This window comes from Chelon labrosus (assembly GCF_963514085.1).
Source record: "Chelon labrosus genome assembly, chromosome: 22".
Classification (NCBI taxonomy): Eukaryota; Metazoa; Chordata; class Actinopteri; order Mugiliformes; family Mugilidae; genus Chelon; species Chelon labrosus.
In genome coordinates this window covers 4957260-4973661 of record NC_140355.1, presented here as the reverse complement: position 1 = coordinate 4973661, position 16402 = coordinate 4957260, and the positions used below count along the sequence as shown (strand labels likewise).

The 16402-nt window shown below is 40.2% G+C and overlaps 1 protein-coding gene across 1 annotated transcript; it reads left to right on the top strand.

Moving 5' to 3' along the window:
- Nucleotides 1–193: 193 nt before the first annotated feature.
- Nucleotides 194–15007, top strand: mamdc4 (MAM domain containing 4; the record flags this gene model as incomplete). Its single annotated transcript, XM_084572411.1, has 27 exons — nt 194–858; nt 2037–2123; nt 2317–2472; nt 4643–4768; nt 5038–5271; nt 5385–5510; nt 5729–5884; nt 6004–6107; nt 6278–6433; nt 7238–7328; nt 7460–7573; nt 7845–7937; nt 8115–8252; nt 8338–8477; nt 9435–9543; nt 9652–9756; nt 10206–10340; nt 10438–10565; nt 10806–11019; nt 11120–11472; nt 11682–11772; nt 12379–12528; nt 12664–12789; nt 12892–13016; nt 13181–13286; nt 14621–14799; nt 14918–15007. The coding sequence occupies exons 1-27, from the start codon at nt 807–809 to the stop codon at nt 15005–15007; spliced, it is 3684 nt and encodes a 1227-aa protein (XP_084428537.1). The 5' UTR covers nt 194–806.
- Nucleotides 15008–16402: the final 1395 nt, after the last annotated feature.

Here is a 16402-nt window from a genome sequence, read left to right as displayed (position 1 = left end):
TTTGATATCTTCTGTTACTTTGCTATGTTCCTATTTTCGCAATTTTAACAGCGAATCAAGGCACAAGTTTCCCTGTGGTTCTAGTTGTCTGTATGCTAAGCTAGGCTAAAACGTTTAGCGATCACTCTCCTCTTTATTATCAGAACCGCATGTTAAAAGTATAAGTCAACAAATTTAATTTATCTATAATCTATAATTAAAATATTCACTGATGCACTTGAATATAAAATAGTTAATATAACATACAGTAACCTGGCGGTAGACATTTATTTCTGCATTGAAGGCCTTCACTTTTAGTACTTTAAGTACATTTTATATACTTCTATTTAAGCAATATTTTCACTGCAGGACTTTTACTTGTCACACTGCGGTATTAGTATTGAAGTAGGGGATCTACTACAGTAACCTAAACGAAGCATACCTAATCAGTTAATATTATCACAAATACATATTCCGTATTTTCCGTTGATATCTTGCTTCACATATTATATGTAAGAGTTAAACTTCCCTTGCGGATTTTTTGTGTAAACTATACAGCAGTTTTCATCTAACTTGCTCTGCATTTTTTATTTTTTTACAATCTGTGTCTATGCAATAAATATTGAGAAAGATACGGATGTAAGCTGCAGAACATAGTCTTTTGGAGGAAATTGTTTTATGAGAGTTTGTTGCAGTTGCATGCTGGGTGATCATAAAGTCAGACTGTTATCTGTTTGAAACGGAGAAGAGGTCAGAGTCAGCTAGTAAAGCCCCTCCAGGTTGTGTTCAGACCTTCAGACTGATCGGGTGCAAGGGGAAGAAAGAAGATGGTACTAGTGAGGAGCTCAGCCATCATTCTGCTGCTGGCTCTGCAGTGGGGTAAGAGCTATTTGAACAAGGCTGCATCCTAATCTATTTTGCACATTTATGTAACTGTGTGGGCCACTCTAAATGTAGCTTGTGGTGTAATGCAATTCATAGAGAGAGGTGATACAGTGAATAGTCCCAAATGAGCCATGTTTAACCTTGAGCTTTCTGCTTTTTATAAAGTTACTACTGAAACTAACTTTTTCCAGTTCACGCCCCATTAGAAGGTCAGTTTCCTCTAGGTCTGTTTCCTCTCAGACATCTGGCATTTGCTGTCACTGAGTTCATGTTATGTCTGTCTTTATTTTGAATATGGGCTTTTAAGGAGCTTGAAAACTGTTTCCATTCAACAATTAAAGATCCGCAATGGGAATATTTGTCACTGTATCATATCACAGTTACCAGTCAGAATATAAATGTGAATTTGACTACATTTAAGCCAATAATAAGTATGTAGATGAAAGAATTGTGACTGAATGAATGAGTATTTCCCCACTCTGGAAATGTGGAGGAGGAGGTTTTAAGACACCACTTAGACTGGTGTCGAGAAATAACACATAATGAAAACATAAAGCTGTTTTGGTTAAGTATTTAGAGAATTTGGAGGATGATGCACTCTGGGCTGTTATCTCTAATTTCCAGCTATTAAGTCATTAAAGCGTGGTGTCTTAATCAAAGACCTTTGCTTGGCCGCATGGCATTTTGCTGGCGTTGACCTGATTTCTTCTTCTCTGGCCTTTGAGCCTGTTGGCATTAGTTGGCTTGTAAATCTTTGACACTAATGAGTCCTGATAAGAGAGGCTGAGTCATCTGTTGGATTTTAGACAACCAGAGGCTTCAAAGAAAAAATGCAATCCATTTGAGGAACAATTACCTGTGCAGTTCCGCTGTATACTTTTATTCCACCTTCTATATTGAGCTGAACTGTGCCACTGCAGTTATCTGATGGCTCAAATTACTTCTCATACATAAGGTTTATTAATTCAAAACATTTGGTCAGTTAGGTTTTTATTTTTGGCCTTGCAGTTGACAAAACTCCCCTAACTTGCTAGTCATGGGATTTTTGACCACATAATATGATTATCACACAGTCAGTAGTCCTGAAACTGAAGATGCTTCAACTTTCCATTGAGATGGTCTATCCAGAAGGTGATTATAGTGCTACCTTGATGTATTGTCTTATCACCCAGCTGCTGGTTCTTGGGCCTGTCTCACTCCAGAGGGGAAGTGTGACTTTGTGTGTGACTGTACTGACTGCAGCGATGAGCTCAACTGTGGTAAGTGAAATTTTTTTTTATCAGGCATCAATTAGACATCAAATGCAAGGATACAGCTCTAAACTTCTTCACAGTTTGTTCCAGCTCTCAACGAGGAATATGTTGAATAATTAGTTTGTGAAATGTTCCTTTTTTTTGATTCTCGTGTAGTGATTCCGTAATCCTTCCAGTTATTTCTTTTACTCTTCTCAAGGTTACGGAAAAGGATTTGAGTGTGACTTTGAAGATACAGGAATGTGTGGATGGGTTCAGCAGCCGTCCAGTTCACCATACAGCTGGGAGAGACTTCAGGGGGACGCGCTGGCCGACAGCGGGCCGAACTCTGACTACACCACCGGCACTGCCATGGGTACAGTGCAGACATTTTGTTCTCATATTGTATTTTTCCACAGGGTATAAACAAGCACTTTTCTTTTGTCCATCACTGCAACAAGGAAGATCTTTCATTTGTTAGTAAATTCAGAAATGCATTTTAATGTTAATTATAAAACTGTATCAAAGAGGGATTTTCAGCTTATCGACAATGTAGATGAAAGTGAGCTGAGGACATTAAGGAATTTGGAAAGCTGTGGTTATGTCTTTAAGAGTTTGAATTATTCCAGCAGACCTTTTTCACAGCATTCAACAGAATCTTCACTTATGCAGTGAATCTTCTTTCGTTTGGTCAGCAGACTATTTTTTCCTGTCTGCCAAACGTCATTAATCTGCATAGTTCCATGTGTCACATTACTTGCATCCTGGTTTTTGCTTCTCCCCAACCGGATAAATGAACTGAATTTAACATTCAAAAAATACAATCCAGTAGTCCTTTTTATTTTGTGATGAGGGAGGATTATATTTACATTCTTATTTTTTGTCATTAGCTTGATTAGAATGAGTGAAACAACAAAATTATGAGAATGGTTTTATACATATTTATGTCCATATGTTGATTTAAGTCCAAAACGTACAATATATGTGTCAAAATTGTTAGAGTCAGTTGTTAGGGAGTGTAGAAAGTTGCTCTTGGCCTCATAAGAACAATGTTATTGGCAGATGGTGACTAAGGTTTTCACAGAGGTTTCCTAATGGAATCTCCATGTAAACATGAGCTGCAGTGATAAAGTGTATAATTAACAGACCAGGGAGTGATTTGCACAGCCAGCCTCAACAGCCAGCAATTTCTCTGCAGCTGTGAGTCCAATTGGAAGCACAGTGATCCCTCAGCTGCAGTTAAATTCACATTTGAGTCATCTTTGAGCAGAGTGCTCAACACAGGTTCAACCTGTCCTCCCACCACATGAAGTCACGTCAAACAGAGAGCAGAGGAATAATGAATTGTGAAGACAATGTTTTGCTTAATTGAACTCGATAATGATTTCGTTATATTTGCTATAATATGTTACATTGGTTAAAATAAATGATTGACCACAACTAACATAATGAATATTGTTCCAAACAAATCAGATGCAGGTTGTGTTATGATGTGGTATGCTGTACCCTATGGGGATGCATACTGTACACTTTGGAATGAGTATGTGCATGTTTATCATAATTCAAAGCTAAAAAGCAGAAGCTTTATATTAGCTTTATATTTATACAAAATGGATCAAATGTGGAAGGGGCTGCTCACAGTGAAAACATGTCTTGCTGCAGAAAGCAACTGTTTTCAGCTGTAAAAAAACAGAGGTCATTCTAGGGTCTATTGTTGTAGCCTGGTCGTCACCATCCTACGTTTCCGCCCGAAATTTGAGTGCAGACCGAAATCAAATTTCGGGCGGAAACGTAGGATGGTGACGACCAGGCTACTATTGTTGCACTTGTCAAAATATCCACGCTAGACTTGATCACAGACAACAGAGCCGGACACACTGATCTGCTAATGACAATGTTGACCATCAAAGAAAGAAAAAATTAAATAATGGAAGCTATTTTATTCGAATGTATCTCCTCCGTAGTTAAGGCCAGACCAGCAGCATTCAGTTAGCTATTTATTATTATGGATAATCTTCATCATCTGGTAACTGTCTTGCTTTCTTTGCTCCTCTTCCTCTATTTATTTTTATTTTTTTGACTCCCAGAAGTATAGATTATAAATACTTACTTAACTACTGCAAATGACATATATAACAAGACTGAGTGTGCAGAGTTGTGTCAGGTGGGCGCTACTTAATGCAACTTAGCGCAATGCCACTGCTAAAGTTTAAAGTCTACCAGTCCTCAGGGGCGCTCCATGTTTGGGTGTACCAAAACTTTGAGCTCAAAAGTTCTGTATAGCTGCAGATAATTGTTTCATTACATGTGACAATGTTTGTAGATAATTATTTAATCCATTAGCAGCTTTAAAATTGTGAAATTCAAGTTACCTGAATAAATTGAAAAAATGATATAATGTTACACCACTAATGAAAACATGCATTGGATAAAATTGAATGAGCCCACCACATTAGCAGTTTAAATATTCTCTTTATTAAAATGAAGCATTAGCCTCCACTAAACTGCAATAACTTAATATGTCACATTTATCATTTCACACATAGGTTGGTTTATGGGAGTAAGTGCAGTGGAGGACGAGTCTCTCCATACAGCAGTTTTAATATCTCCAGAGATGAAACAGTCATCACCAACGTGTCGCCTGCGTCTCAGATATTTCCTGTGGGACTCAGGTAATGAACATTAATCACTGCAGGTCACACGTTTAAACACCCTGACCTGGTCAGTGTTATCACACAGCGTTAAAGAGGGGATTACGTGGTGGGTTTTGTAAAACATCTTGATACAATTTGCATTGTTACTGACACTATAAATTATTTGTTTAGTTCTTGTTATTGAAATGTGTAATAAATATAAGCTGTTTTAATTGTATAATGAGTCTAGCTTGAATTTTCTCTGCAGCTGTCCTGCTGATAAACTATGTGTTAAATTATAACGATAGATCAAACAGGTCTGGGCTCTGCACCCTTGTGGGCGTCCATCCTTCACCAGGGTTCTCAGGAGGCTGTAGTGTGGCGTCCTGAGGCCTCCAGTGTCCGTGGCTGGAGAGAGGCCTCGATTTTTCTGGGCCGCATTCCCTCGACCTTTCAAATCCGTCTTCACTCGCAGCGCTCAAAGGGACAAAGAGGAGATGTGGCCGTAGACCAGCTGGAGTTTCTAAACTGTGCTCTTCCCTGTGAGTACCTTAAAATGTCCACGTAGTGTGTCATCTCTGCACTTCTGCAATGAATATTTAAATGCCAGGTGATATAATAATAACCATCATGATTATTTCCGTTACATGACCAGTACCACTCCCTGGAGAAGAGTGTCCAGCAGGGATGCTGAAGTGTAGACGTGAGGTCTGTGTGGAGCAGAGCCAGGTCTGTGACGGCACAGATGACTGTGGTGATGGAACTGATGAGGAGAGCTGCGGTGAGAAACCAGATGTCTACACCATAATTGAGTCAGGGTGTTTCTATGTGTAAATATTCTGCGTCATGACTTCACAAAAATAATAGCATGTGAGTGTGTAAGTCTCTTCTTGAATTGGACACTTTTTCACAAGCTTTCAAAACCTGTGGTCATTCTAATCAGTCATCAGTCATCATTGTATACTTAAAGCGAGTTGTGTGTGTTTGTTGTGTCTCCAGAAGGGTACCGGCGCTGTGACTTTGAGGACGGCCTGTGTGATTGGGACCTGAGGTCGCTTTCCAGACTGAAATGGGTTAGAACGAATCAGGAGAGCATCTCCACTACGGATCCTCTGAAAGGACCAGGCAGAGATCACTCCAACAACAGTGTATCAGGTATCATTTTCTAATAAATAGGAGAACACTTATTTGTATGTCCGCTATTGAAATCGTGCTGCTGCTCTGCTTTATTGTGCTCAGCGTTTTTACTGGAAATATTTCAATTGTTTTGGCAGGTTACTTCCTATATGTCACTGTCCCTGACACTGGTCTCTTGAATGACTGGGCCGCTTTCCAAAGCCCATCTCTTCAACCCACCAATAGTTCACATCCATGCAAGGTGAGTCTCAAGCTGATTCCTACTTCAGTCACAGAGGCCTCTATGTTTACTCTTACAGTTCAGTTTCACAGTAATTTACAAATCCAAATTAACGTTTGGCACTTACTGTACAGTTTTAAAGCAGAGTTTGAACCTTAATTTAACAAGTTTCCTATCATTACGTGCTGTAGATGGTGATGTACACTCACCAGTTTGGTCCGAGATCTGGTGGCTTGACAGTGCTGGTATCAGATCGTATCATCAACCCGGTGTGGAGGAGGGGTGGATCTCTAGGAGATCTTTGGGTGAAGGCAGAGGTGGAGATTGTAACCAACCAGACTTTCCAGGTGAGTAGCTACGTCCCACAGGTGATTTATGCAGCCAGAATAGTGACGGTGGTTGACGCCTATAATATCTTTAAAACTAACATATCAACGCTAAAGGTTAATACATTTCTAAATGAAAGTGGAAAAACAGAACAACTGATATTGTAACAGACTACTTTCAATTTATAATGTTAATTTGTTGATTTTGAGTTTCACTTTGTTCAGGAGCATCAAACACCTTTCTTGAAAGCTTCCTAAGTTATTCCACCATAGGCTCTGTTAGCGTAATCCTCTCACGGATGTTGCTCCCCTCCTTGACTCTGGCAGAGTTGCTGGTTGACACCCTGCTACATGTTCTCCCATCAACAGTTCAGCAACAGTTCACTGAAAAACGATTTAAAACTCAGCTATACTGCAAAATGCAGAGAAATATCAGCTTAATCAAGATTGTTTACATTTGTTTTACAATGGTTTGAATAGTCCTTTAAAATGCAGCCAATGGAAATTTAAATATAACAGTGGAGATGGTGAATAAAGATAGGAAAACAGTTTCTGAATCTGTTCTGTGATTACTTAAGATAAAACAGGAATAAAAAAAGAGAGGCTGAAAGTTGGGAGAATTTTGACTTCACATCATGATGATCTTACGTTTTAGAGCCTTTATATTTTTGGTAATAAATTGTTTATGTTTTTCACCAAATCTTCAGAAATTAATGATTGAGAACATTTTGTCTCTTTGATGTTTGGATTAAAATGCCATTCATAGTGATGACTGCTTGGTGTAAAAATCTATTTGCCATTCTGTTCAATTGTCTCCTCCTATAGATCTTGATAATGGCCGCAATCAGAAACGTCAGCTATGGAGGCATCGGTGTTGACAGCATCGTTTTGTCTCCTGAGTGCCGCTTGTCATCTGGTAACTGACATTTTAAAACATTTTAACTGAGAACTTTGACAGAAAATGTGACTCCACATGCTCAAGGGTTTTCCAGAATACACATCTTTTGCGGTATGATATAGCTACCTCACTCTCTCCTATTTTAATAGTGAACAATACACTGGAAAAATTCCCCAACCCCCCCAAAGATCCATGCACTGAACCGGATAAAATATGTGATTTTCATGAGGACTGTGAAGGAGCAGAGGATGAGGCCAAGTGTGGTGAGTCTGTTCTTCCTGTTTACTTACTTGTATTAACAGCTGTATAAAGTTTCAAAGTAGTTTTATGGACTCATGCAAACTTTAATCACACAAGCAACCATTTATATATAGTAGTATAGTAATAGTATGTATACACTGTCTAATTTTTAGTTTGTGTTTCGACATATTCAGGAGCCTTCTCTCATTTTTATGACACGTCTCATGTACTGAACATGTAGCATACACTAACATTGCATTTGAGCTGTGATGCCTCCATTAATCCTTTCTGTAGGGGATTTCTCTTACACTGAGGGCAGCTCAGGCTGGACTGACACCAGCATTGGCAGTCAAGGCTGGGTGCTACATAAGAATTCCACAACCAAAGGTACAAACACTTTCCTTAGTTCTCGACTGAGTCTGAATGAGCTGCAGGTGCAGTGGCAAAAACAGGCAGAAGATGAAATCCAGTTTTTAAAAAAAATGAACTTAATTTATAATGTCTTACAGAATTTAAATATTCTGAGTTTGTGTTTTAATATTTGTCCATGTTCATTTTTCTTAGAGGAGTACCTGTATGTGGCAGAGGCCCCAGGCCAGCAGCTGACTGAAGCCCAGACACAGACCCCTCTTCTGGGCCCCACCGGTCCAGCCTGTAACCTTAGCTTTGATTTTGCACTTACTGGAAATCCTAATCATATTGGTAACTTATTATCCTTTTCGTCCTGTTTATCTCTCACACAGCTCAGTTCTTTACATATAATTCTGTTCACGTTTTTCTGCTGCAGGTGAGCTGTCTGTCAGGGTGATTGACAGTTTGCTGGGCGTGAGGCCAAAACTGTGGGAGTTCAGCGGGAAGACAGGAACAGAGAAGGAGGAGTGGCAATCAGCCAGCATACTCATTGGAGTCAGGAAACATCGCTTCCAGGTCAACTTATTTTCTGGCCTTGCTGTTCATATACTTTCCTTTTTATTGTGTTAAATATGATGAGAATTAACTCACTGATAATGAGATTTCACTCTGCTGTCTGTTTCCCACTTCCCACTTCAATTTATAAGAAGTAGCAGAAACAAGGCACAGAAATAGGAAAGTCATTTCCTCTCGGTCATCACGTATGACCCATTACAAGTTTGTAGCAGTGTATTTATCTGCAGAGATCCTGCCCTGTGCCTGTACTTTCTTATTTTCTTCTCATTTTTCTGAGCTCGAGGTGCATCTTGGCTGCCGCATTTGGGCAGTGGGTGTTTATCTCCCGGCCGACTACCAGCCATCATGGATGGTGTAAAGAGCTACAAGGATGTGTGCCTTATTGTCTCCTTTAGACACACACACACACATACACAGAACAGAGAGCCAATCTGGGTTTCTGATCATGTCCACCATGAGAAAATAACATTTTATTTCCAGTGGCAGCTCTTTTAGGAATGTCAGTCTTGGACAGTGTGGTATAATTTTGCTATGTTGATTATGGTGACCCTTTCAATAAGTAGATTAACTGCAAACTACAGTAACCAGACATTGTCAGGCTGCGTTGAACAAAAGGTTTTTGCTGTTCAACTCTGGTAGCAATACCACCAGTAACCACTAGATGGCCTGCATATATCGGTTCTGCAGTTTTGAATTTCTCCAGCAATGGTGTGGAAAAATAAAACAGGTGACCTACTGTGTGACCAAAGTACCTTAGTGGAAGCCCACCCGACACCCGTTCCGATACATTGCAGTGTCTGCAGTGTGAAAAAATTAATAGAAAAAAAAGTCCACAGGTGTTCTCGCTCACTCAGGTTTGAATGTTGGGTTGATAAATTGCCAGAGACAAATAATCATGCATCACATTATGCATCTAAACTGCTGGTACCAAACATATTCCTACTTTTTCTTCATCAGCTTGCATTTGAAGCCCGTGCTATGAAACTCTGTCCATGTGCCAAGATTAAAGTGAAAAACGTTCGCTTCACCAGCTGTCATGCTGACTCCATTCCATCTCTCCCAACAGGTAATTTTCAGGACTTTTTTATAGTTTACAGTAAAATGCATAATTTATTGTCTCAATACTCATTTTTATTATTATTATTTTTATTTTTTTAATTTTTTTTTTTGCCAGCGCTGTCATGTAACTTTGAAGATGGACTGTGTGGATGGTATCAGGACAACAGTGACAACTTCGACTGGACAGTGCTCAGTGGGACGGACCACACCATTGGAATTGGTGAGCTCATTTCAAAAACATAGAAATAGCCTCTCACGTGCTTTCACTCTTTACTTAACCACACTAAAATAAAACATGAAGTTCTTAATGTAATGTAATGTCATATGGTGTAATGTGCAAGGAACTGTCGCAATAATGTTATGCTGCATTAACAGTGTCTGCATTTGTATTTATATCATTTCATGTTATTGACTATCAATACAATAGTAATACAATTTACAATAAAAATAATTCAAACCTACTACACTTTTCATGATAACTGCTTTTCACTTCCATGACTGTGAGATTATTCTGTCAGTGCAATTGTAATTGTGTCAATAAAATAATCTTTCAGTGTTATAAAGTGTGTTTTAATGTGAATAAATACTAATCTTATAAACCATTATTTAAGTGGTCAGTGTTGCTCAAACTCACCAAGTTATCTGTCCCATTTTTCTGTTGATGTCCAGGTAGAAGCCTTGTCGTGGACATGTGGAGTCCTTCTCTGCGTGGTGCATTTGGCCGCTTGATTTCATTTCCGCAGTCACCAGGTCCTTCAGATTACTGCCTGTCCTTTTTCTACAAGCTCTATGGGCCCAACACAGGTGATCATATTTCCACATAACTGAATATTGTCCCTTTACAAGATACACTTTAAATTTACATTTGACTGATCCTCTGTCACTCGTTGATCTGATTCAGGTGCTCTGAATGTGAAGCTCTTTGATAAGACGAATTATGAGACTGTCCTCTGGACCCGCAGTGGAGCTCATGGCAACATGTGGCACGAAGCCCACTGCCCAGTACCACACCAGCTGACTAACTTTCAGGTATGACAGTAGTCAGCCCCAGTGACATTACTAAACAAAAAAAGATATCTTATTTTGGTGCTTTGAGGGGTATTGGTGAAGCTCTTGTTGGTAAAACAAAATATTACTGCAACTTCAAGCAAAAACTTTTGGATAGTTTTTTGGCTGCTTGTTAGCAGTTAGGTAGGAACACAATATGAAAACAAATGTTTTTAACATTATGTTCTAACTCACTCTCTCCAATCTCCGACCCACCAACAGCTGATGTTTGAAGCAGTTCGCTATGGGTTTGATGGGCAAGTGGCCATTGACGATGTAACTTTCTTGGACCGCCCATGTACAATGCAAAGGATGTGTTCTTTTGAAGCCCAACAGTGCGGATACAGCAGCTCAGGTAAAGTTCGCTGGCTCCACCGCAACGGACACACTACCACGACCGGACCCAAAACTGATCACACTCTGGAGACCGAACTAGGTGAGAGAGAGCCCCACTACATAACGGTAATATGTAAATATACATGCAGAAAAGGGAGAAACTGTGAATTGTGGTCTGCTCTGATCCGATCTGTGTCCAGGTTTCTACATGATGGTTAACACCGCAGCAACCATCCTGCCCTCTGGTAGTGCCACGGTCCTCACCTCCCCTGTTCACTACGGAACCACCAAGACTGAGTGTGTCCATTTCTGGTACCACATGGGAGGAGTGAATCCTGGTGAGGCACACACAGAAAACACACACACAAAAAAAACCCCATTAAACTTTAAGGCAATTTCACTATTTAACTGTTTGTACCTTGAAGGTTTTCTGACGGTGTATATGAAGCCAGTAAAGGGAGACAGGGTGAAGATCTTCTCTGACAGTCTGAATGAAGGAGAAGTCTGGCGCCATGGTAACGGCAACATCTTGAGTGCCCTCGTGGACTGGCAGGTACTGCGTGAAGGCTGGAGAGTGATGCTGAAACAGTTGTAGACTGTAAATATTCACTAATGTAAAGTGTTATTGAATAAACTTACACATATCATTAAAATCTCTCCAGCACAATTTGAACAAACGATTATCATTAATGAACTTTAAAATGAAGGATCTTATGTTAATCATTAAAAACCAAGCTGACAGTGTGCTAATATGGTCTGCAGTTGGAGTTTGAGGTGATTGGAGCCGGAGGAGAAAACACTCATGTTGCAGTTGATGACATCTTCCTTTCACCTCACCCATGTGAAGATCAAGGTCTGTGTTGTTCTGCCACATCCAGTTTCAGGAGGAACACAGCAGAATTGTGGACTAGAATGCAGGTTCATCATAAAAATATGGTACAGTTTAGTAAAGATTGTAGCAACAGTCGCTTCTTTGCAGTCACAAACTTAAAATCTTGTGTTCAGTGCCCCTTTGAAGAGCTTTTGAGTTTTCTCCACCACAGTCCTTTAGCTCTGGAGGATGAGAATGGTCTGAAAACTATGTGACACTATGAGACGGACAGTTGGAGTTGTTATTTTGTGTTTATTTAAGAGATTCACTCTAGATTTGAGCAATCTAAACACATATTATGGACAATAAAAACAGACCCTACCAGAGTCTAGACGCTGGTGAAACGGCCTGGATATCCAGAATAAAGAGGAGGAGGAGGGTTGCAGGGCAAAGGAGTGACAGAATTGCAATGAATTATGAGAACTGATTAGGTTTGAGATCGCAGGCAAAATGATTTCCGGGCAAGAGAAGTGATGTTGAACATGGTGATAGAATGATTCTGACGGCGTGGGAAATGGATGTAGAGAATTGAGCAGCAGAAACTTCTGCTGTAGTTGATGTCCCTTTTCCTTCTCTTGAATATCTCAGGTTCCAAGTGCACCCTGGAGAGCGGCATGTGCAGCTGGAGCAACACTCAAAACAGCGAAGTGGATAAACTGGACTGGGAGCTGACGAGTCAGGAGGCAGAGCAGCACTACCCCACCCCACCTGAAGACCACACTCTGGGCAACGAAAAGGGTAAGCCAGAGAAACACAAACACGGACAAACCTGCTTGACTGTGAACTTTGTGGCTAAAGCTACTTATAACACGTGCAAATCAATGCGATTCACCTCTGATTAAGATGGTGACTTTCCCTTTCCCTTTCTGCTAGGTCACTTCCTGTTCTTCTCAAGCAGCAATCGGACAGAAGCCAATCAAAACGCCCAGCTGTTCAGCCCTCACTTCCCCCCAACCAAGGGCACCTGTCTGAAATTCTGGGCCTACATGCCCTCCTCGTGTAAGAATAAATGTTGTTAATGAACCTTGGTGCCTGATTCTTCTGTCTGTATGTGTGTGTGTGATGCATTTCCCTTTTACCACTTTATTTGAACATATTCAGCGGACTGCCTGCTGAACGTGTGGAGGCTGTCTGAAGGTCATCGCCATCAGTTGCTAGTGGTGAATAAAGTCATGGGGCCATGGCAACGCTTTGATGTTGACATCATATCTGCTGAGGAATACCAGGTCAATCTCATTTATCTCAAAACACTAAATACACTGTTTAATTTATGTAGTCTGTGTAGGTGTAATGTGTATAGCCGTATGTGTGTTCAGATAAAAACTCACACAAGGTCCTGTAATGACACTGAGTTATGTCTCTGCTCTTATCTTGTGTCGGCTGTTCACAGATTGTGTTTGAAGGAATCAAAGGTACCTCAGGTGTCGTAGCTCTGGATGACATTGTGTATAAAATCGGGTTCAACTGCGCTAACATGCTCACAGACTCACAAACAAGTAAGAGACTTATTTATTACAGGTCAAGTTTTTTTTTTTTTGCGTGTTTTTCTATGCTCTGGCTAACCTTACTCTGGTTCTATTTTATTTTTACATTTTAAAATTCTTAACATACACCACTGACAGGAGAAGTAAATAACATTGACCATCTTGTGACAATTCAATGTTCTGCTGGGAAACTTTTGGACCTGGCATTCATGTGGATGTTACTTAGACATGTAGCACCCACCTAGACCAGACCAGGCACCCCCACCCCATAGCAATGACGTTCTAATGCATGCTGTTGTAAGAACTACTCAACTAAGTAAAGAGAAACAAAAGTTCATCATTATTTTAAGACATGAAAGTCAGTTAATCGATTGAATGAATCCTCAATTGCAACCATGAAAACTATCAAATGCTATGATGAAACTGGCTCTCATGAGGAAAGGAAGACCACTGCTGCAGAGGCTGGTTTCATTAGAGCTACCAGCCACAGAAACTGCACATTAATTGCACTTCAGATTAGAGCCCACATAAATGCTTTTCTAGTGTTCAAATTGCAAATGCATCCTTGATGGCAGCAGCTATCCCCAACAGGATACAGCCTACAGACACACACACAAAAACAGTTTAGTAACCATGAAGAACAGCACAAGGTGTTGACCTGGCTTCCAAACTCACAAGATCCCAAACTGAGCAAGTATCTGTGGAATGATCCACAGAGCCCCCTCCCTTCAAAGGCCCCCACTGACAATATTCTGTTACCAGACACCACAGGGCACCCTCAGAAGGCATTCTGAGGGTGCCTTCTGATGAGTCGCAACTGTTATAGAATCACAAGGGAGACCTACACAATATTAGGAAGGTGGTCATAATGTTATGCCTGATTGGTATAGTAATAAATAAGTTTAATAAGGACGTTGCATTGGATCTACAACGTAGTTCTGCAGTAGCCTGATGTGTACCTCCCTGGAAATGTAACCCTACACAGATGTAGTCCTCTCTCTTTTCTGTTGCAGTGCTTTTAGTAAAAGTAACTTTTAATCAACATTTATTTACTTCAACTTTGACATGAGCAACTCACTTCCAGTCACCATTATTTAAAGTACACACAGATACTCAACACAGCTGTCTAACCGCTGACTAGTGTTTTGACAGCCAAAACACAGAGTGATGTCGACACACCAGCAAACAAGTATAAATGTTTACAGCCATGTGGACTACCTGATGCATAAATCCAGGCAGCCCTTTGACTGAATTTCATGTACCTGTAATGTAAGGTGCTGCCATTGTCTCAATCACATTTTTTTTTGGCAGAACTGGACATTAAATGTTTTACATCTCCTCTGTAGCCTCACCCTCACGAGAAAACGCAGCCGGGATCGCAGCGGCCGTGATTGTGGTCCTGCTGCTGATCGGCACACTGATCGCCCTGCTGATTTACTACCTGCGAACCAGAAAGAGGCTTGCCTCATCACCTTCTTCAGCTGCTGGTGGTTTCAGTAATGAAACATATGAATCAGACATCTCGGTGAGTTAATTTCACAACATACAGAATGGAAAAGATAAGAGGCCATATTTTTGTCCAAAAAAAAAAAGGAAATCACTGTGTTTTTACTGTGTCTAATGAGTTTATTCATTCGTTTCAGGAGGACCGTGTGAAGGTTCCATCAATTCAGAATCATCCAATGGAAGCTGGATTCAATAATGTCTCTGTAAGTATACTGTTCAATGCTTAATAGAAAAAATGTATGATATGTTTAGTTGTTCTGTTTTTAAAGGTACGTGGAAAAATGCATCTTTGACCACAAGTGGGCAGAAATCTAAAACATAATGTGACTTATATATCCAGGCGCTGACCTGGCCTCACCTGTATTCAACAGGTGAAGCCAGGTTATGGTTGTTACTCTTTTGATTTTCAGAGAATCAGATAAAAGCTGATAACTGAAAACACTGAGTGAAGATTTGATTGTCAGCAGCCCTCACACGTTACAGTGAGGAATTTAATCTATAAGGAATAATCACGTTTTTAGTTTCACTTTCATTTTTATCGTGAATTGAAGAACTAATTTAATTTACTTATAATTATTGTATGTCTTCATTTCTTAAATATAAATGTGAAGTACCTTTAAAAGGATCTAGAAAAAAATTGTTTCCAAACTAGTTTAAAGTTGACATTCTCCCCAGACAGATAGATATCTCTTCCGTTTGTGCAGGTGTCTCCTGACGCCAGGGGCAGGGACGTGTGAGACAAACTCAGATGCCCTGTCACCTAAAGGTGGCTTTGTGAAATCAAGGTGATATCACAGCAGAAGAACTGCTTGTGTCACCCTCACACGACAGACAGACACACATACACAAAAAAAAAAAAACACAAGCACAACCCACACACCGACACACCGATGAAGACCTGACTGGTGCTGCTGTGGTGAGATCTGGGGGAGCCCTCGATGGTCGCCGCTCTGCCCGTGGATGGACAGGATACAGAGGGAGAATGTCTAAAGCATTGTGGCTGGAAATTAGATTAACTTTCTTTAAATCAACCTATCAATGGCAGAAACAGTTGCAGGCAGGACCCATTTTGGGTTGATAAGGAAGTTCCAACAGTTCAAGTGCACTTAGTTTAAGAGATCTAAGTCGGTCAGACTCCTTTTTTATGGCTTAAAAAGACACTCCACCTAATTTTCAAACAGCATGTGAAACGATAATAAAATATGTTCTGAGCTTTGTCAATTCTCTGAAAATATCTCAGCTTTAGTTCACAGATTACACGTTTACAACAGGCTGAAGTTAAGTCACAGCAGTTTTCAGGCAGGATCTACTAAAAAGCAATCAAGTTGAATAATGGGAGTCGAGCCTGGCTTACATTTGGGTCTGAAAGACCGTCTCCACCTCACTTCTCAGAAGTCCCACAGCTTTATAGGAAGTCATGGAGTGCCCCGTTAGATAGGAACGAGAAAGAAAAGAATGGCTGTAAACAGACACGAGGAAATCCTCAACAAAAAAAGGCAGAAAAGGAAGTTTACGTGTGTTGCTACTGTTTGGAAAAAGATTGTAGGACAGATGTATCCTGTTGGGTGTTGAAAGGTTAAATTTGCTTTCATACAAGCTACATTTGATCTCTGGTAATAAAA